The sequence below is a fragment of the Mercenaria mercenaria genome, unplaced genomic scaffold (assembly GCF_021730395.1).
Source record: "Mercenaria mercenaria strain notata unplaced genomic scaffold, MADL_Memer_1 contig_4166, whole genome shotgun sequence".
NCBI lineage: Eukaryota > Metazoa > Mollusca > Bivalvia > Venerida > Veneridae > Mercenaria > Mercenaria mercenaria.
In genome coordinates this window covers 1-22,708 of record NW_026462375.1, presented here as the reverse complement: position 1 = coordinate 22,708, position 22,708 = coordinate 1, and the positions used below count along the sequence as shown (strand labels likewise).

The window sequence follows — 22,708 nt, the reverse complement described above, 5'->3', positions numbered from 1 at the left end:
ACATATGTTCAAGTCACATGGATACTACATGCATACAGGCTATAAATGCCTTTCTCTATCAGATTCCACAACTTTATATAGAAAAAATATTCAAAAACTTCTACTTACAGTGTATAACTAGTAGACTGGGTTGTTGTTAAATCTAGATCTATCACATGTATAACAGTTTCCTTTACTTCACATGTCTATGCATCTAGAAATCTCGTCTGGAGAGTAAAATTAACCACATTTTCTGGGATTTCTTACATAACTCGGGTTAACGAGAGTTCATGTTCTTGAACAGTCAGTAGGTTTATTGTAAACATTTGATGGTTGTACAAAATTAAATATTTATTACAGCAGTTTTTTCTTCAATATTTTTTTCCCACAAATTAGATTCTCCAGGTAGTAGATTTGAAATAGTTCAAAATATCATTACGGCTGCAGATAAGTATTACTTTTAATTAGTCCAAACTATGATTACGAATTGGTGCAGAAAAGTATTTAATTAAATACTGCATGTTACACCTACACAAAGTGTTTACCTATAGGGGCTTGTGATAAAACAGTGACCTGTAAAATATATAATTATTATATTAATATTTCAAATGGGCCAACGTTGGGCCAACGATGTTTTCTCTGTGTAAATCTTTCCTGAAAATCAATATTGGGCCTATGCAGAGATATCTCCGACTGAAATTTAAAGTTGGTTCAACGTTGGCCCAACGGCTGTATTTACAATACTTATTAATCATTGTTGGGCCAACAGTGGCCCAACAACGATTATCCTTTGACGGTTTTCCGTCGTTGGCCCAATGACTTCATGTTTACAGGGTAAGAAATCATATTATATAAAATCGTTAGATTTAAACAACAAATAAAAAACTTGAGTAAATAACGATGACTACCAGAAATCGCTGTTAAAATTTCATATTTGAATTCAATATACCTCCAACCCGAGTGAGAGCTATTTATAAATAAAATATTTACAAATAAAAAACACGTAATAACGGCAACTTTATGACAATTACTCGATCATAGCTTTTTATTTCTAGCAACTACTGTACTTTATACACCGGTAATACAGCGCATAATATTATAGTACATGTATATTGATTTAATACCGGACCTCTGGACTACAGGTCTAGAGGCCCGGTTACCTGACCCCTAGCCACTTCCTTATTTTTTTATTAGGCGGATACATTTAGTACCGTCTAACCTACAACCGAGGAAACGTGTTCCTGAATCTAGGTTTTAGCCCCACCGGTGACGAAATAGAAATTATCAAGACTGAATTTTCGGCGGGTAATTTTTGTAAATTTCGGTAGGTTATCACAATAAGATAATTTTCTTCTGCAACTGTTTTGTAATATGAAATTAGGTGCTACATATGATGCGGAAAGCATAAGATTAAGTATAAAAAGTTGCGTGTCTGATATATCCCTGTTTCTCGTATTCTCAGGGTTTCTCATATTCTCGTTTTTTGCCTTCAAGTTGTCAAATAATTTAATGTTTGTTATTTTCTAGACAGGACTGGTACAAAACTGACACACTGAAAATTTCAAGTGATTTGAATGCATGTTGACGAAACTATCAGCATTTTACTCAGTTTTCAAAAAGGCAGTGGCTTGGTAGCCGGTTCCGGCTACCTAGACCTTTAGTCTATGTAGCCGGTTCCGGCTACCTAGACTTAGGAAGGTCTAATACGGGGAGTAGAAACTCCGTATAAATCAATACATTTATCTGTACTATGCTGTCGTCCATACCTGTAAATATCGACCAGTCGTTAGCGATCGATATTTTGTTTTCGCCACTATCGATTAGCGCGTAATTAGCATATTACCTCATGTTAATCATGGAGCTATAACACTTATTGTTCAAAGGGTTTACCAGTCACATGTTAAGTGGCGATAATTAGATGATCAGAGATTGATCTAAAGGGATTCTGAAGCAAAAACAGCATGGGACTGCATGTGGTGATATGCTTAATTATTATGAATTAACTCGAGCTCACTTCCCTGAAGAAATATTTTACCACGTAACTTCAAACCTTTATCAAAGGGCCGATTTTTGTTGGATTTGAATAAAAAAAATGGAAAATAACAGAAAGCTGACACTTTGCTTAATCTTGTAGAGCCATAATTATAATTATTGTTTATAATGTCAGATTTCTACATACAGAAACAAACATTCTTCTTGAACGTAGGGAATGTTTCAAACGAAATTGTTGTTTAAACTCCAAAAATTAGTTTAATAAATTTAATCTTAAAACTGATCTGTGAAAATACAATGTATTTAAATTAAAATAACAATATTTTTTTTAAAAAAGGCCGACAACGAAGTTACATTTAGTATTCCGAACTTTTAGATAAAACTGCAGAAAATCATCTAGGTTTAACACGCATTTAAATGGTGAAGAACAGAGCAATATCATAAACAAATATTTTCAGGCAACAGTTTACAGTTTTGACTTGCTATTTTCATTAAAATATGTCCTGATTTTTTTATTCTAAATACTCTGAATCAACAAGGCAAATATCATGTAAAAAACGACATCTTTCTCTCTGGGTAAGACAAGTCTAGATTTAACCATTTTCACAGGGCGAAAAGTAACATTAATGTAGATATTTTCCAATTAAAAACAGATGCAGGCAATAATTTTATGGCAGAACTTTTGTTTTCAACAAAAAATTCAACAAATGCTTTCCCAGATTTTCACTGAAAGGACGAGTTAAACTGTAAGGCGTAAGTGTTTGAGTAATAGCAGAATAACCTACCGCATACGCTTCGATTGGACGACAGCATCAGATAAGATAAATGCCGGTTTCCAGTCCCCGTATCAGTTGTTCCAGCTAGACTAAAGGTCTAGGTAGCCGGCTCTATATACATATCGTATATGAAACATGTAAGTAAAGGTAGCCGGCTTTAATAAACTGTATCTATAAAGGATTATAAGGATCATTGTATTAGTTAAATAAAATACATTTCTTGTGATTTATTGTCTATTATTTGTGTTAAATACCTGTTAATTTGCCGCATGGTTTTTTTTTGCCCGATTTTATAGCCGTTATTCGGTCATGTTCCCAATTGAAAATAGTATCTTTTTTTCCCAATTGAAGCAAAAAAATTCCCAATTCAAAGCCAAAAAAATCCAAGAAAAATCGATCCGTTTTACCGAGAAAAACAGCAAATTTATATGTCTTTACTCCCGCATCTTGATTTGTAAATTCCCGATGAAAAGTCGCCCGCCATCTTGAAATTTGAAAAAATACATCGGTATGAAAATAACCGATAATTTAGCGATAAAGTTATAAAAACGTATCGAGTTTACAATGAATCAATTACAAATGCAATGCCCTAGTTATGTTTTCATAAATAATTTGTCAAAATGTTTTTATAAGGCCGAAATCTGAGTTCAAAGTGCCAGGCCGCAAGCGTCACTATACTCCGAAATTTCGAGTTGAAATTTACACAAAATACGTTCGTTCATCTTACATGATATTATTTATTTTGCATTTAGGGGTTATATTTGTCTAGCATTGGATTAAGATAATAAAAAGGAAGAGAATTAAGTTTAAATTACCAAATTTTTCGAGTTATATTGGAAAAACAACGGACAGCGACGCTCGCGGGCACCTGTTATAACTCGGAATTCGGATAACATCTTTTCGGATACCAACGTTCAAGCATACTTTATCCTGTTACGTGTGACGGCTTTCTAGCGTTTAATTTTCATTTTGAAGTTTAATGGTGAAATGTTATGCAATCATCGCCTTCTGTAGCACAGTGAAATATCCTGGTGACTTCTGTCAGCAGATAAAAATTGCTGGGAAAAAATGTTGAAAAATGATTGACTCAACTTCTTCCAGACTTACAGTCATTAAAACATTCAGCTTTATATATTTGTGTAAGATGACTTTCTCTTCGAATTATTGTAGTTGTGCTTAATTCTGTGATTTTTAAAAATCTGTCGTAGGACAATCTGTTCCTGCATTTATTTTTTATTTAATTCTAAAAGCCTTAATTATTAATCATTATCAAAACACGGCTACTAAACGCTAGCGCCACCACCAAATTGTGGTGATAAGGAAAAGAGCTATCAACATTTCCGTGGTGCAGCTATCGCCCGTTTCTACTTGTAAACAGGTGAGTAAAATTTATATTTTGTTTTATATTTTCATTGATAGAACTTTTTCGAAAATCGGAGAATGTAGTTCCGTGTAACAACATTTTTACTACAGTTTGGCTGTGATTTCATTAAAATAATATGCAAATTGTGGTGTCAGGAGCTTTTCTCCCGAATCTGACAGTGGCACATTTTCATATCGGCAAGTATTCGAACACCATTCCGATGAATAGACACACTGTAAGAACATACCTGCGCGTGCAAATGGTGTAGAAATGATAAATAATTATATACGCACACACCATGAATAATAAAATCTCGGGTTAGAAGAAATATACCAGAATTTTTAAAAGTGGTGGCGCTGTAACTCTAGTGATGGCGCTATACAGTAGTGGTGGCGCTGTTACGGCATTCAATAATACGAACTGCTGACGCATTCGGAACAAAACTAACACCAACATTCTCTAATTGATAATTTTCCTGCAGGGAAGTATGTTATTAAAGAAAGAAAAACACGATCATAGTTTACTTACCTTTATGAAACATTCTCTATCCAAGAAAAAAAAAGAACAAAATACTGACCCTTGGGACTCTTGTAGTCGAAGTAAATATTTTCCTTTGTTTAAGATGCTAATGTAGTATTATTTCTAACTTTTAAATATTCTACTTAAATACAAACGTAAGAGTACTTTAAATTCAAGGCCAAGAAAAATAGTAGCAATACTTTTATTTCAAACATAGATTTGTGTCCAGGAAATAATTTAAAGATAGTGTATAATTTATTTGTTATATTAAGATTCTGAAAGTTACTCCCCTTTGTTTTTTATACGTCGTTTGCATGTCATTGTAAACAGAAGACCTTACTTTCACAATTCTTTCTGAAAAGTGAGTACAGTACATTTTCAATTCCAATCGATTAAATGAGCTTAGATGTACAATCTGAATCCAGATACATGTAGATTATTTTGCGATCATATAGAGGTTACTACATGTATTTTGTTGAGTAACGTAATTTGGGTGTAGTGTGGGATAGGTTGATAACATCGATTATTGTAGAAATTTCCGTCGCTTGCAGACAGACATTTTCATATATTAAAATTGAATATATCAGCCACTAATCATACACAATAGCGCCACCACTACTGTATAGCGCCACCACTTGAGTGATAGCGCCACCACTTTCAAAAATATCGTGTTTTCACTTTTTACTGTGTTTTTCATAATTGGTTGGTGTATAGGAATACGTGTAATTCATTTCTACACCATTTGCATGCGCAGGTATGTTCTTACAGTGTGTCTATTCATCGGAATGGTGTTCGAATATTTGCCGATATGAAAATATGCCACTGTCAAATTCGGGAGAAAAGCTCCTGGCACCACAATTTGCATAATATTTTAATCAAATTACAGCCAACCTGTAGTAAAAGTGTTGATACACGGAACTACATTCTCCGATTTTCGAAAAAAGTTGTATTAATGAAAATATAAGACAAAATATAAACTTTACTTACGTGTTTACAAGCAGAAACGGGCGATAGCTGCACCACGGAAATGTCGATAGCTCTTTTCCTTATCACCACAATTTGGTGGTGGCGCTAGCGTTTAGTAGCCGTGCAAAAGCTTGTTAGTGTTAGTTTGATGAAGAACCTATGTGCGGCTGCACGAAGTCGACTTAGCCAAGAGTCACTGGTCAGTCTGATGAGGATATGTATCCACAAAGTCATCAGTCGCTTTCACCAGCACAACTTACCAGGGTTGACTTGTTGACTGTTTCAAGAATATGAAAGTCTGTGAAATTGATCTGTAAATCTTATCACACTGAGTTACAGTTAATTAAACATAAAAATCAGTAATTGTGTTCATTTTGGCTTTAACAAGAATGGATATTGAAATTTGTACTTTTACCCAATTTGGCAAAAATGCCGCGAAAATTCCCAATCCCAGGGGTATGGGTCATGTTCCCAAAATGGTGAGAAAAAACCCTGTGCCGTATATACGCACTTATATCATATCGGCGGAAATTTTGTTATGTTAGAATGTACTCAATACATATTCAAGATACAGTGATTCAATCTTTAAAGAAAACAAAACAAACAGTTAAGAAAAGATAAAACAAAGAGTATCATCGTACATAAAGTGATGGGAAGTGTCTATCAGCACGACGGTCGTGCTGATTATTTTTCTTATTCGCACGACGGTCGTGCCGATTAGTATTCTTATCCGCACGACGGGTGTTTCGGTAGCGTTTCTATTTTTGGAATAAGGTGTATCTTAGTTAAAAATACTAGCTGTTATAGCATCATGATTAATTGAATAATTCATCAATTGCAAATAAGTCAAGAATGCGAAGAACACATATTCTTGCATAATTAATAACAGTTAGTTAATTAGCATATCTTATTGCCGTTATTTTACTTTTCATATAATGTTTCTAAATAAATCGTGTGCAAGTGATTCAACATAATGCGGGTAGGTGCATGCAAAAACTGTACTTTATGGAGATCTGATAAGGCTTTAAAAAATTATTCCCGGTAGCATGCTAAAAAAATAGGGTAGGTAGGTCCGATTTTTCTAGTTATTTTTTAAGAGACATCAGTAAGTTGATTTCTAACATCACTGACCATGTTTAAAGCATAAAAAGTGCAGTTTTGCAACTTTTTGTTAAAGAGTTAAAAAAAAATTTCCAAGGAATAAACGGAAAAAACTTCAGAAAAGATAAACTAAATTTCACATATGTATACAGTATTTTCAGTTGTATCAGTAACGAAAATAATCGACATGACTTTCAGTCATGATCATCGTGCGAATAACGAAAATAATCGGCACGACCGTCGTGCGAATAACGAAAATAATCGGCACGACGGTCGTGCGGATAAGGAAAATTGTCGGCACGACCGTCGTGCTGATAGCCTTGGCCAAAATGATGCGGCTCTACTGAACATAATGGCGTTTGATCATTTCCTATGCCTTTTTTAAGTGAAAATTTTAAGTAATCATCTTTTTCGCACTTCTTTGTGCGTCTTTAATTAATTAACTAATTACTTATTAATTTCTTCGCCGGTTTGTCTATAAGTCAATGATCTTGATTGGTTCTAATTGTTTGTTTGAACATTTATTCTAAGGTAGCGTGATAAATGTGAAATGTATAATTACATGTACATATCAAAAGACTAAATTCTAAAGGATCGCCGGCAATTGAAATCATCTATCAATTTTTAATATTTATTTTTTTCAATTTACAACAAACTACAAAATTTTATTAAAAAGTTTACTTTTAATTAATAAACATGCCATTTAAACACGCCGACGACGATAACGACACTTTGATCATTTAATGATAAACATAACATAATATGGGCCGATATCATATGAGTGCGTAAATACGGCAAAATAAACAGGTAAATTTTTAGTAAATTATAAGTCACAAAATTGTAATTTATTTAACTTACATAATGATCCTTTATAACAAAGTTTATTAAAGCCGGCTACCTTGACTTCTGTGTTCATATATGATATGTACATATATAATAGAACCGGCTACGTAGACTTTTGGTCTAGGTAGCCGGAACCGGCTACCTAGCCACTGCCTTTCAAAAAAATCCTTATTTTTGTTTTTTAGTGGTGTTAGCAAATTTGCCATAAATTTTTGATTATGCAATTTCTTGATGTATTTACAACAGAATATATCGTTTTATAACACAATGGTAATTTTAATGTTTTAAATTCTACAACTTATTTGTGATGAAAAGTCAAATCTTAATCCACGGGAATACGAGAAACTCTTGGTCCATTTCTGCGGGTGAGGGTGGTATCAAATACAGGTACAATTAATTGGGATAGTTTCAGTAACAGTGCTCCAGCTAGGATTAAAAAAGGGCAGGGTGCTGGCACTGAAAAGGGCACTTCTGGGGTGGTGGTCGGTCCGGGACCGTGCTCCCCCGGGAAAAAAATATAACTGGTCCATGCATACAGTGCATTTTAACATACTTTAGGCATGGAATTTGATATAATTTAGGCATGTTTTTTGGCACACTTTAGGTATGGTCTTTTAATAGGCTATGTCTGTCATCTCTAATGCACCTATTTATTAACTAAGAATTCTGCTGTTTGTATTTTACTTGGCATTGATTTTCAACTTGTAACATTTCTTTGTAATTGCATACTGAATAACAATATCTATCTGTTTAGGCCTATTTTACTTGTTACAATTTCAGTACACATCTCCATGTAGGCTACTTGATATTTATAAATTTATACCTGTAACATATTATATACAGAAAATAAAGTTTAAACTTCCACATAAATAAATGAAATCGGGCAAAGTTTTTAACTTACAACAGTCTAAAAGCAAGTTTAGCACTTGTAATAGACATATTCCGGGTATCCAAAATTTTATATCCGGATATGGTTACATTTTTTTCTAAAAGTCGTCGAATGTCCAGTTTAAACAATATTTTTGAAAAAATATTATGATGCAAAGACAGTTTAACAGCATTTCACAGTATCTGACATTAAAGTGTACCCTGTCATTACATCTTAGTAAACTAATTTCAAAGAAATCTTCATGAAAAATCGGCAATTTCACATAGCAGACAACAACTTACTTTCGATTTCAAAAACTTGTAAAACGATAAAATCAAAATATTTTCCTATTTAAATTTGATTGTGATCGATTTTTATTAATTAGATCTAAATGTCTGTTTTCTGGACTTAAGTTTCAGTTGTGTATAAAGGGGTATTTACGACTATATTACCGAAAACGAAAGTACACTTTGACAGGTGGCGCGAAATGATAATGATTTCAGACTGGTTTGCAAACTGTTTTAACTCTAAGGTTCAGTGATTTTAATGCTAGTGGAGCAGTCTAAAATATCATGGTCTGCCTCGGGCACGATTACAGCAGGTAATTGTTTAATTGTTTGCTAATTATGTCAGTGCCCCCCCCCCCCCCCACCGGCATGTGTCACTCGATAAAAAGGGGGCAATAAAGCAGTGTATTATAATCACTGAGGCAAAAAAGGGAAGTCTGGCTAAAAAAAGAAATGAATGGTTGTAAAACGGGCAGGGTGCCTGGCGGGGCAACAGGGCGGAACGAATTTCGGAACAGGCGATGCGTCCCCTGCTGTTAATAGCTAGCTGGAGCACTGAAAGGATAGTGCATTGATTGGCGTGTCCGGTCCATATCTTTGTCATCGATGGATGGATTTTCAAATAACTTGGCATAAATGTGTACCACAGTAAGACGGCGTGTCCTGCGCAAGACCCAGGTTCGTAGCTCAAAGGTCAAGGTCACACTTAGATGTTAAAGGATAGTGCATTGATGGGCGTGTCCGGTCCATATGATGGATTTTCAAATAACTTGGCATGAATGTGTACCACAGTAAGACGACATGTCACACGCAAGACCCAGGTCCGTAGCTCAAAGGTCAAGGTCACACTTAGACATTAAAGATCATTTTTCATGATAGTGCATTGATGGGCATGTCCGGTCCATATCTTTGTCATTCATGCATGGATTTTAAAATAACTATGCATGAATGTGTGACACAGTAAGACGATGTGTCGCGCGCAAGACCCAGCTCCGTAGGTCAAAGGTCCTAAACTCTAACATCGGCCATAACTATTCATTCAAAGTGCCATCGAGGGCATGTGTCATCCTACGGAGACAGCTCTTGTTCATTTGATTCTTTACAGTAACCATGCAATTTGCTCTTGAACCAGTCTATCCTAATATCACATTGAATCAAAAATAGATTTTAATCTTCTCAACTATTTTCAAGAACATTTTCTAAACAAAAGTAATTGCTCAATCTTTATAATTATCACTTTATATAGTTTGCCATTTTTAATTATCTCCCTTTAAGGGTCATTTTCACTAAATAGATCTTTTTAAAACATGAATATTTATCCTAATATCACATTGAATCAAAAATAGTTTTTAATCTTCTCAACCATTTTCAAGAACATTTTCTAAACAAAAGTAGTTGCTCAATCTATAAAATTATCCCTTTATATAGTTTGCCATTTTTAATTATCTCCCTTTAATGGTCATTTTCACTAAATAGATGTTTTTAAAACATGAATATTTATCTCTTTATTCTTTTAACTTTTTATTTCAAAATTTATTTAGGTCATTTATCAAAAACAGTGTTGTTTTAAATTATTTTATAACTTTTAAAAAGCTTTTTAAAATGCTTAAGTTTCATTATATATAATCCTAAATTTCTATAACCTTTCATACATACTAATGTATAGCGAAAATACCACCTACAGGTATTATTAGCACTTTGTTTTGAAGCTTTGGGATTGAGCTTTTTAAAATTATCAGTGTATCAATGCTTTACGTTGGGCACGTAAAAAAACTGATTTAGTTCATCTGTATCTCAAAAATTCTTCTATTGAAATTATACGACCACGACTGAAATTTACAAACGCGTAGATTAAACAACGCTTATGCAAAATTTATCTGTTTAAGATCGGAGAATATGTGTATCTTTTGTTCGCGCTTTGACATGTCATTATTTCCGGCATTTTCTCAGCCTCGATTACTTCAAGGAATCGGATTGTCATTAAAATAACCTCGCGTTTTTTGCATCATAAAAAGGGTGGTGCATTAGACAAGGCACGCAGCTAATATTTCATTTCATTTGCTTTCGTGTAAGTAGGCAGGGCTAAATTTGGCGAATCAAATTGACTGATAATCGTTCTTGCGTGGAGGAACGCTCTAGTGACTCTGCGAAGTTTTAAATTATGCCCCGAGGTGTAAATCGATATTGACATGTTGTGTATTGTCTTCGTTTAGTGTTAAATATCGGATAATCTGTTATTGCGTCCTTGAGAAAGATCAGAAGATCAGATCGACGATTATCTTGTAGGCGCCAATGAAATTCGCCAATTGAAGATTTTTAGCGCCAGAGTTTACATTTTGTCGCATTTGGCGCCATTGGCGACCGACAGCGGGAACCCTGAACATTTTGAACAATAAGTGTTATAGCTCCATGATTAACATGAGGTAATATGCTAATTACACGCTAATCGATTGTGGCGAAAACAAAATATTGATCGCTAACGACTGGTCGATATTTACAGATATGGACGACAACATAATACAGATAAATGTATTGATTTATACGAAGTTTCTACTCCCAGTATTAGACCTTCCTGCTGAAATGCAAGTAAAATTCCTAATACCCAATTCATAAAAAATTGCTTGCGTATCACATTTTCCTTATCACTAGAACGGGTATGAGACTTTAACGCTAGATTTGACTGACTGGTTATACGTTACCACAGAACAGGTTGCAATTTATCAGAAAAATCACAGGACCATTCAGTCGGCTGATCGTTGTTATTTGGACGCTTTGTAAACAATTTTACGCCGACAAAATGTAAAAGAGGTTGCAGAAAAAAACATTGTTGCAGCACAAACAAACAAATTAGTGGGATATTTTGCAGTTCAACAATGATAGTTATCTGTTTGTGAGGATGTAGTGTCACCAATACTGGATGACATCTTTTGGGAGAATGGATATTGCGGTGACCACATCGGTTTGGGATATTGTGGATGAACTGATCTCCAACTGCATTAAAAGTGAAAAAGAAAACAATAGTATGGAACATTCATTATAATTTTAAATACATTTTTGTCCCCCCCCACCCCCCATGAGTGGTGGGGGCATATAGATTTGGTCTTGTCCGTGCATCCGTCCATCCTTCCGTGCGTGCGTGCGCCCGTCCGTCCGAAGTTCGTGATGCGCCTAGCTCGAAAAGTATTTGATATAAATTGATGAAACCTTGCTTGAGACTTTATCATGTTATGAACTTGCCCACCTCCTATTTTGTCTGGCCCCGCCCCCTATTTTTAGAGTTATGGCCCCTGAAATAGTCAAAAATGCACATTTTCACCTTGTGAAACTCATAGCTCAAAACGCCTGACTCACAGCCTTGTAAGTATTCCATAACAATTTAAAAAAGCAAAACCAGATTATTCTGTATTCAGAATGACCTTTGACCCGAAACAAGATTATTCTATATTCAGAATGACCTTTGACCTTTTGCTTGAATATCTGTAGAAAGAACCGAGTATTGGTGTGAGTAGATGATAATATGGCCCCGTACAAATACTGAAAAAAGCAAACCTCAAAATGAGGCATATCAATATCAATAATGATGGTAAACATTTAATTTTCCAGAGAATAAATATGACAGCTGTAGAAGAGGAAGTCTGGTGTGAGGTGAGCGACGATGAGACATATAATCCGGGTAAGGAAAAGAAAGGAACTTGGGAGCCGAAGGCAGAAGATATTCTTAAAGTGTTTGAACAGCTTCAATCTAAGAAGGTAACTTTATAGCGGCTTTATTCATTCAGGATAGAAGAATATATTTGTGAAGATAGATTAGTTTTCAAAATACATAATAAAACTTGAATGGAATAATTGGGTTTTTTTTTGGTTGACTTAGATGAAAATTGTCAGAATATGAAATAACTTCATTACTTGTTGTTTGACTACTAAAAGTCTCCTCTATCAAATCTTTATTTGTAAAGTTGTAAACTAATTGGTAGGTAGAATCTTTATATATAACTTCAGTTATTCTCTACTACATGTAGTACAGACACAGTGCTATCTGACCAGAGGGACAGAGTGAGATTAAGCCCCCTTTTTAGATACGGACCGTTTCGGCTAACTTAGCCTAACTTTTTGGGAATAGACAGTCTGGTTCTCTGACATGCCCGGTGTACAATAGTACTAGCCGGTGAATGCGAAAGAGTTCTAAGTGCGTATAAATAAAGAAGCACTTAGAACTTTTTCACATTCACCCCTCGTAGTGTAAAACACTAATACACGCAAAGCCTTCTTTCCTTGGAAGTACAGGCCTCTAAGTCATAGGGCTTTTTTCCAGTAAAACCACGTCTTTCTGGTAAAAGGAGGCATTCCCAAAGCAAATCATAAGTATTGTTTTTAGCTCACCAGAGCCGAAGGCTCATGGTGAGCAATTGTGACCGCTCAGTGTCCGTCGTCAGTCGTGTGTCCGTCAACATTTTCTAAAAAAAAAGACTTCTTCTTGAAAACCACTAAGCAGAATTACACCAAACTTCACAGGAATAATCCTTGGGTGGTCACCTTTCAAAATTGTTCAAAGAATTTAATTCTATGCAAAACTCTGGTTGCCGTGGCAACAAATAGGAAAAACTTCTTGTCCAAAACTGCAAGGTACAGAGCCTTGATATTTGGCATTTGACATCATCTTATGGTCCTCTATCAAGATTGTTCAAATTGTGCCCCTTGGGTGAAAAGAGGCCCTTCCCCGGGGGTCACAAGTTTTGCATAGACTTATATATAGTAAAAAAACTAGGCCTAGGCTTTTGATATTAAGTATGTTGCCTTTCCTAGTGTTTCTCTACCAAAATTGTTCAAATTATGGCCCTATGGTGAAAAGAGGCCCTGCCCTGCGGGTACTAATTGTAACTTAGACGTATATAGAAAAAAGATAAAGATCTTCTTGTCTGATATTTGGTATGTAACATTTCCTGGTGGATCTCTAACAAGTTTGTTCAAATTATGCCCCTGTCAGGCCTCGATCTCAGACGGACTACCGAATTTCCCAAGCTGGGTAGTCCGTCGGGCTACTAAGTTTTCAAACTTGTTAATAATAAAAGCGTGAAATTTCACCAATTTATCTGATGTTTCTTTTTAAATGACAACGGTATTTCCGGTCCGCATAACACGAAAATTACCTGGATTGACTAGAATTTACCCGCGAATCGTAAAGATATCAAAACGTCATGCCAGTAATTTTCCATTCCACGAGCACGTGCGACCTATCGTTTCGCCGCTACTTAAATGTTTATCGACACGTACACAAAAAACGCTTGTAGTGCATTACCTGGATTGACTAGAATTTACCCGCGAATCGTAAAGATATCAAAACGTCATGCCAGTAATTTTCCATTCCACGAGCACGTGCAACCTATCGTATCGCCGCTACTTAAATGTTTATCGACACGTACACAAAAAACGCTTGTAGTGCATTAATTTTTTGATATAATCGCTTCAAATTTTCAGCCCCGCTTTAGAAGTAATACAGTTTGAATTCTATAACGATCTTAATAAAATGTCGACAGAAATGTAGGCAAAATTTTATAAAAACAATCGAAGTTTCATACAATTATTTGTAAAATTTCAAACAGCACGATCTTATTTATTTATTTATTTCTAAAAGTAAATAAATAATACGTACTATGGTCATAAAATTCAGACTTCTGACAAGAAAGTACTAAAAACAGAATTAAAAAATCTTAAATTATTAAAAAGCGGCAGCAATTTAAATACATGGAGTAAAATGATTTTTTGGCAAACAGATTTCTGCAAGTGCGGATGAATAGGTTACGGGACCTCGTGAACGTAAATAATATTGTTTGACACATTTACCTGTCAGTTTATACGGGATATTGCACATTCCAGGGGCGTAGGGACGATTTGAGCATTGGGGCGGCGGAGGGGGTGGGTTTGGGAGGTGGGGTCCCCCTCCTATGAACAGGATCCGGGAAAATTTTGCATATAGCTAGAGTAAATGGTGCCATCTGGCGACTTCTTGGACTGCTCAGTATCTGTTGAACATGGTCGTTTCTTTTTTTCGAGTTTTCACCCCTATTTACAGTTTACTATGTTTAAACACTGTAATGGCGGCACGATGTTAGATAGGACAATGTCTTGCCAGGGTAAAACCAGTAATTAATCAAAGTAGGGGATCGAGCACAATACCCTGACTTAAAGAGGTAATCCAATCTTTGTGGCATTTTAGTCATTAAATGGCATTATAAAGGTAAAACGCAGTTCCCTGTTTAGGGTTGAATGAACGGAGTTCGGGGTTCTTTTAACCAAATGATCGATTTGGAAATGCAAAATTGCGAGGCTGATTGGCCTTTTATATTTTTATGTAGAAGCTGTAATACTTGTTAATTTAATTAGGTCTGTAAAATCTATGAGAACTTTTCTACATTTTATGCGTTGAATTTAATCATTATGATTGGTGCCTTTGATTTTCAAACAATATGTTTAAGTGTCAAAGATATTTAATATATTTTATGTAAAGACATCTAAAAGATCTCGATCTGCGTTTGTGTTTTACCAGGAAGGTCTAATACGTATCAGTTGTTCCAGGTTTTACTCAAGATACTTTCCTTTGTCGGCAGAATTTGAGACACAACATTAATAGCAATTTTGGCAGTAAGCAGTTAAATACAATTAACTTTCATTAATTAAATTAATGTATTGCCTATAATCCGAGTCTGCGTTGCGTGAAAATACAGCGACCTTGGTCGTTGCGGATTATCGATTTTGTACAATACCATGTCACCAAGGTGATCTAGCAAGGTGTCAGCGATATGACAAGATTTTGTGTACATATCAGTCGCCGATGCACTTCATGATAAATGGAAGACCGCTGTTTTTATTTTCAATTATAGTTTCTAGCCTTTCCAAAAATTTACAAGTTCGGCATTTCGCCACTCCTCGAAATATTGCCGCCCCAGCTCCTACGCCCTTGCATTCGCTTGAAAAAAAAAATAAAGAAGAAACCTTTTTTACTGATTTCTTCTCAGCAGTTTAAAGAACCGAGGCCGTACGATCAGACAGTGATGTGTCACATGGCGCGAAAACATGACGTAATGCCATGACAATCTCGGGCAATTATACCGCTTTGATCTCCACTTCAGATGCCGTGATGCCGACACACTTCTTTTAGCTCTTTGAGAGGGTTTTAATTGATAATGAAAACAAGGCCAATCACTTGTTTAACAACAGAATAATTACCGATAATTGATGGTTTTTTTTTTTCGCTTTAAACACGGGTGGGTTGATGATGATTATGGACATATTATTTTGTCCACGTCGCCCCGGACTGTGATAATAGGCTACATTTACTTGATAATAGTGCTTAAAAAAAGAACATACCGATCTACCGACCCTACTTTTTTGGCCACCAGAAACACAACATTTTTGGGGGTGGGTGGAGTGGGAGTGTGGGGCTAACCAGCCAGATCCATTATTGCAGTTAGATTTGAACAGGTACACTATATTTTAAAAGCCCTGACTAAAAAGTAAGTTTTAGAAGGGTAGTGCAAATTTGAACCCCATACCTGGCATATAACTAGATACTGGTATATGTCTTACTTTTTTTCTACAGTTTTCTCCCATAATTTCTGTCTGCTAGTTACTTGAATATTGCAACATGTTATCCACTTACGTTGGCTTAGCCTGCCCATGGATAGTGTGAGTAGTTTAGTTGCCTACACTTTAAATAACTGAATGTTGAATCAAGCATAAACTAAAATGCATCATATTTTTTAAACAAAATGATTTCGGGCAATTAAAAATGTTTTTTGGGCAAGTGGTTTTCTTAACTTACTTGCCTGAAATGACAAGTGCTGAAAAAAATTAAGGCGAAGACTGTAATATATTTTTCTCTTTTCCAAAACGGGACTACCAGAAACCTGATCGGGCTACTTGATTTCACAAGTTGGTAGCCCTGCTGGCTACCAGCAAAAGTAGGTTAAGATCGAGGCCTGCCTGTGGTGAAAAGAGGCCCCGGCCTGGGGGTCACTTGTTATAATTATGAGTTATATACTATAGGAAAAAATATTTCAAAAATTATCAGGTAATATTTCCTAGGCTGTTTAATTGTAATTACCTGATGACCCAAGCAATTAGGAATCACTGGACTGTGACCTTGACCTACTGACCTACGTTCTTGTTGTTTAAGATACAGCCTTGAAATTTGGATGACATGTACAGTTTTGCACACCAATCTTAAAACTGTCTTTCAGTGACCATGAATGTGACCTACTGACCTACTTTCTAATATTTTAGCGTCAGTTTGCCATTTGAAACATGTGGCTCATATTACTCAGGTGAGCGATTTAGGGTCATCATGACCCTCTTGTTCCCAGTTCTGAACTAAAAATTCCCCAATGACTGTTAGGTTTTAGAGTTTTTGTTGTGTTGTCACAATTATTTTGTTACTTTTTAAGCTTTAATTAATTAGACAACACTTACTTTTGAACAATTATTAAAACATCATTCCACAAAATCCAAAAATTATTCAACCAGAGTTGGTGGCTTTCCTAAATGGATGGAAAAACAGTCTTGAGTACATAGATTGTTTCTTCTGAAATCAAGTAATGTTAGAGTTTAGTATTGTTTTATAGCTTTTCAATCACATTGTACTGTGTTGTCACCTTCCATCATGTTGATGTGATCTTTGTTTGTAGGTGTTGGACTTGCACTGGAAGTGTCCAGGACGTCGACATCCAGATTCCGATGTGAAAGAGGAAGAGGTAACGAAAGAAGAACAAGTGATAACACCAGTGAAACAAGAGGAGAAAAAGTGAGTGCTATTACATACATGTATATTGTGAATTTCACAATTTGAGTCATACCATGAATCAACACATAATAAACCCTGTGTGGGTTAAGTGTTCCCACTGCTTTTTTGTGACTTGGGGATATTTGTTGTGTTACCTAAGAAAGCTAAGGGTACAAAATGAGAACTGGGGTTACAAGTACGACAGATGGTTTGATACAAACAAACTATTGCTCCTGAAAACACAGCTACAAGAAATTTTGGATCTAAGCCATTTAACTTCGTAAAATATGTTTTTTCTTTTGCGGTACATACATGTATCCCATACTTGATAACATCACACATTGTAGTGCTTATTGTCGATTTGGGTTTGTTTCCTGTCCCTTTTTTGTGCAAAGGGCGCCATAACGATACACATGCACTGCGCCAGATAATAAAGACAGTTTGTATGATGTCAGTGCTAACCATGTGTTTGAATGTGTTAACGAAGTCCATAGTGCTAAAGCAAGCACTAATGCACAAAGAAAATCCAGTCCGGTGTGGTTTTACGGGATAAAGATGATTGTATTACAGTTTTACGGCTATAAATTAACTACCTCACAGATAAAAATAACCAGATTCTGCTGGCATGGATTCTGATTATAAAATAGAGTAAAAAAGCAGCCTTAATAGATTTCATATCTGGAGGGACATACTCTCGGGGAAACATTTTGTATGTTTAGTGCATTTTGCTTTGAGAAAAATGAAGAAATGTACATGAATGAGGACACTTCTGCTGTGCTACACGAATAGCTTATATGTCTTTTTACCTCACCTGAGCACAAAGTGCTCATGGTGAGCTATTGTGATCATGCTGTGTCCGTCGTGCGTGCATCAAGTCGTCTGTCCATCGTCAACATTTGTGTTTAACGACATCTCCTCCAAAACCAATGTATGGATTTTGATGAAACTTGGCCATGATGTTCCTTGGGTGGTCCGCTACCAAATTTATTCAAACGGTTCTGCTTGGTTGCACATAGGGGCTGCCAGAGCTAAAAATAGAAAAAAACTTCAAACGACATCTCCTCCTAAACCTATGGTCCTATTTTGAAATAATTTCAGACAAGTGGTCCTTATGTCACCCTCTACCAAAATTGTTCAGATTATTTTGATTTGTCAAAAAACATGGTCGCTAGAGTGCGTAGTCACTTTTCCCTATATGTATATAGTGGAAAGTTTAAAAATCTTCTTGTGTGAAACTGCTTGCCCAATTTTAGAATAATTTTGCACAAATGGTCCTTGTGTGACCCTCTACCAAGATTGTTCAAATTCTTTTGATTCCTCAAGAAACATGGCCAGAGTTTGTTTGTTTGTTTTGGGTTTTAACGCCGTCTTTCAATGTGCGTGGTCACTTTTCCCTATATGTATGTAGTGGAAACTTTAAAAATCTTCTTGTGTGAAACTGCTGGCCCGATTTTAGAATAATTTTACACAAATGGTCCTTGTGTGACCCTCTAACAAGATTGTTCAAATAACTTTGATTTGTCAAAAAACATGGCCGCCAGAGGGCGTGGTCACTTTTCCCTATACAGTGTATATATATATATAGTGGAAACTTCAAAAATCTTCTTTTTAGCTCATCGGATTTTTTGAGGAGAAAAAAATGATGAGTTATTGTCATCACTTGATTGACGTTGCCTGGTTAAGTTTTATGTTTAGGTCAGCTTTTCTCCTAAACTATCAAAGCTATTGCTTTGAAACTTGCAACACTTGTTCACCATCAATAGCTTACCCTGTACAGCAAGAAACATAACTCAAAACTCCACAATTTTAAAATAGTTTTACACAAAATTTTAATGGTTCTTGTGTGACCCTCTATTAAGAGTGTTCAAATTATTCCGATTTGTCAAAAAACATGGCTGCTAGGGTCGTGGTCACTTTTCTTCTATGAATCAATAATAGCTAGAGCCTTGATATTTGACGTGTGATATCAGATTTGTAATGTCTACCATAATTGTTCAAATTATTGCCCTAGGTTCAAAAGTGTGTGTGTTACGTATATTAATAATATCTGTCATGTGTTTATGAATCGGATAGAAATATCCATCTCGAGGGCACCTGCACATTGGGCGGTAACGAGGCTAGCCGAGTTACTGCCCATGCACAGGTGCCCTCGGGACGGATATTTCTATCCGATTTGTAAACAAATGATTGATATTTTTCTTGCATACATATAAGCTTTTTATTCTGACAGATTTTTTTGCATATTGTATTTTACAAAAAAATAAGAATGATAAATAAAGCAAATAGAAATGCACTCTTTCTTGTAGTAGAGTATATACACAAAGCGTGGGAAATTAACATATAACAAAGTTCCTTTTTAGCTCGACTTTTCGAAGAAAAAGTAGAGCTATTGCACTTGCCCAGTGTTGGCGTCGGCGTTGCCGTTGGTTAAAGTTTTTGATATTTTAGACAAATATCTCTGTTACTGTCAAAGTTATTGACTTGAAACTTAAAATACTTATTTACTATCAAAGTTACACCAGGAGAAACAATTCCCATAACTCTGATTTGAATTTTGACAGAATTATGCCCCTTTTTAACATAGAATTTTTTGTTAAAATTTTTGATAAATTCAAATATCACTGTTACTATCAAAGCTATTGACTTGAAACTTAAAATACTTATTTACTATCAAAGTCTACACTAGGAGAAACAAACCCCATAACTTTGTTTGAATTTTGACAGAATTATGCCCGTTTTAACTTAGAATTTTTTGTTAAAATTTTTGATAAAGTCAAATATCTCTGTTATTATTAAAGCTTTTGACTTGAAATTTAAACTTATTTATTTATTTTAAACTATTTATTTACTATGAAAGTCTACACCAGAAGAAGCAATCCCCATTACTCTGGTTTGAATTTTGACAGTTCTGTCTCTTCTTAACTTGGAATTTTTTTTTACTGGCAAAGCTCTAACTCAGAGTCAAGCACTGAGAAAAGTCGAGCGCACTGTCTTATGGACAGCTCTTGTTAGTTTTATTGTTTGTAGTGTAACAGTATGTCCTTACCTTAAAACAACATATTTTGAATCGAGAAGTACACTGTAAGGAACGGAGAGAAACTATCAAGGTACCTGATTGTTTTTGTATGTTACATATTCAGTGCATGGATCACTAGTTGTCCTTAACAGCACGAGAGTCATCCGGCATGGGGGGTGCCGGATGGGTTTTACCGGCATGGGTAAAATCACCGGAAACGCCAGTCTGGTGTGCAAGAAAATATAGGCTAACGTAGAAGAAACCTAACTCTGTACTTATAAAACACACACTTGAAGCCTTGTACAAATGTGAGCGCTTTAGGGTCAATGACCCTCTTGTTTATTGCCATTTATTTGTTGAAATGAAAGGCTGATACTGACAGCGGTCCATTTGAGAATAAAATGTTAAACCTGGTTAGAAATTTTAAAAAAGTACTGGTATAACTGACTGCTGTTGCATCACTCAACGTTATGTTGCTGAGTGATGTTACATGGAGATAATTATCAAGCATTAATTTAGGAAAGACTAATTGCTCAGTATTTATAAATAAAGATACTCATGAAAGGATAATGCTTTAGTAGCTATGAACTTACCAAATGCAGATGGCATTCTCTGGTATCCTGTCCAGTGTATGAAAACTCTGTATATATATTTTCAGACCCACCATACCAAATGAGTTTGATTTTGATGAAGATGATATAGGAGGTACCAAGGCTGTTCTTACACCAAGGAGGACTCCAGGTAGGATCACTCTTTCAGAAAAATGGGCCTCCATTTGTTTTCTGTCTCTTTGTTAACAATTTACTTTCTTATAAGAAAAGAAACAACCTAAGAATGCTTTGGTCTTTGTTCCTCACTTGATAGGCACATTACTTATAGTAAGATAAGTGGGTAAATGGTCAAGGACATAGTGACTTGTACAAAAAACATTCTGCTCAATATCTTGAACCTTTAAGTACGATCAACAAATTTACAGTGTTGTCACTGGCATTTAAAGTAAAAATAGGGGTGAGTTTTTCTTGCACTTGTGCACCACCTCACAAAGTGAGGATATAACAGCTGTCTCCAAAACTGGGAGTGGGGCGTATGTTCTCCATGACTATTTGATAAAAGACGTTGTTAGCAGTTACTTGCAGAGAACAGGTTTGTACTGATACTGAATCCAGGAACACGGGTTATGTTAACTGTGTGCTGTTACATGACTGAAATACTGGTGAAAAATGGTGTTAAATCCAAAACAAAAGAACAACAAAAAACATTGCTAAGTAGTAGAGATTGACCCTTATTAATTTTGTGGTTAGTGGGTGAAAGGTCAAGGTGAAGGGTATTTTAGGCTTTCAGTTGAAAATAAGACAGAGTAACGGGGGCCTCTATGGCCGAGTGGTTATGGTCGCTGACTTCAAATCACTTGCCCCTCATCGATGTGGGTTCGAGCCTCACTCATGCGTTGAATTCTTCATGTGTGGAAGCCATCCAGCTGGCTTACGGAAGGTCAGTGGTTCTACCCAGGTGATGAAATAATGCATGGAGGGGCACCTGGGGTCTTCCTCCACCATCAAAGCTGGAAAGTCGCCATATGACAAGATAAATAAAATAAGACTCAGTAACAGTTATAAAATTAGTGGAAAATAATCCTACATTGTCTTGAGAAAATATAAAACTTTTAAATCTTATGAAACATATTATATTACTTAACTGAAGGCATTTTCATCTTCTTGTTTCAAAAAATACAAATCAAACCTTAAATTAGAATTTAAGTAAAACTTATTGAAAGTTAGACCGAAATTCTCCCTTTAGAAACTTGTGTTAATTTCTTTAAACTTTTGTAGGATCTGTACCGAAGTCGCAGAAGAAGGAAGCAAAGATGGACAAGATCCTTAAGGACATGATGCAGCAGCGTAAACTACAGGCCGCTGAGAGGGAGGCCCGAAAACTTGCTGGGAACAAATCCCCACGGACACCTGCCAGTCCTGGTAGAGCTCGAATAAGTAGTCCTGCTGGATCCCCGCGCACCCCTAATAGACAGTCACCTGTGAGGATAGGCGCTAATCCGCCAGACCCAATCACTACTACTCCTGTCAGACCACCAACTGATACACAGAATGCAATACGTGCAACTAAAATTGAACCAAATAACACTTCAAATGTTACCAATAACAGAACTCATGATAATGACTTTAATAGTTTGAGTACCAGTCAAAGCATTCAGACGCCACAGTCCG

General features: G+C 35.7%; 1 protein-coding gene across 1 annotated transcript; it reads left to right on the top strand.

Annotated features, from left to right (window-relative positions):
- Positions 1 to 1,249: 1,249 nt before the first annotated feature.
- LOC123534050 (uncharacterized) lies at positions 1,250 to 22,625 on the top strand (the record flags this gene model as incomplete). The annotated part of the gene is given in 5 exon segments (XM_053534850.1): positions 1,250 to 1,303; positions 12,298 to 12,444; positions 17,376 to 17,491; positions 21,145 to 21,227; positions 22,316 to 22,625. Coding segments are annotated over 4 exon segments (647 nt in total), but the record flags the coding sequence as incomplete, so codon positions are not given.
- Between the last annotated feature and the right edge of the window lie 83 nt (positions 22,626 to 22,708).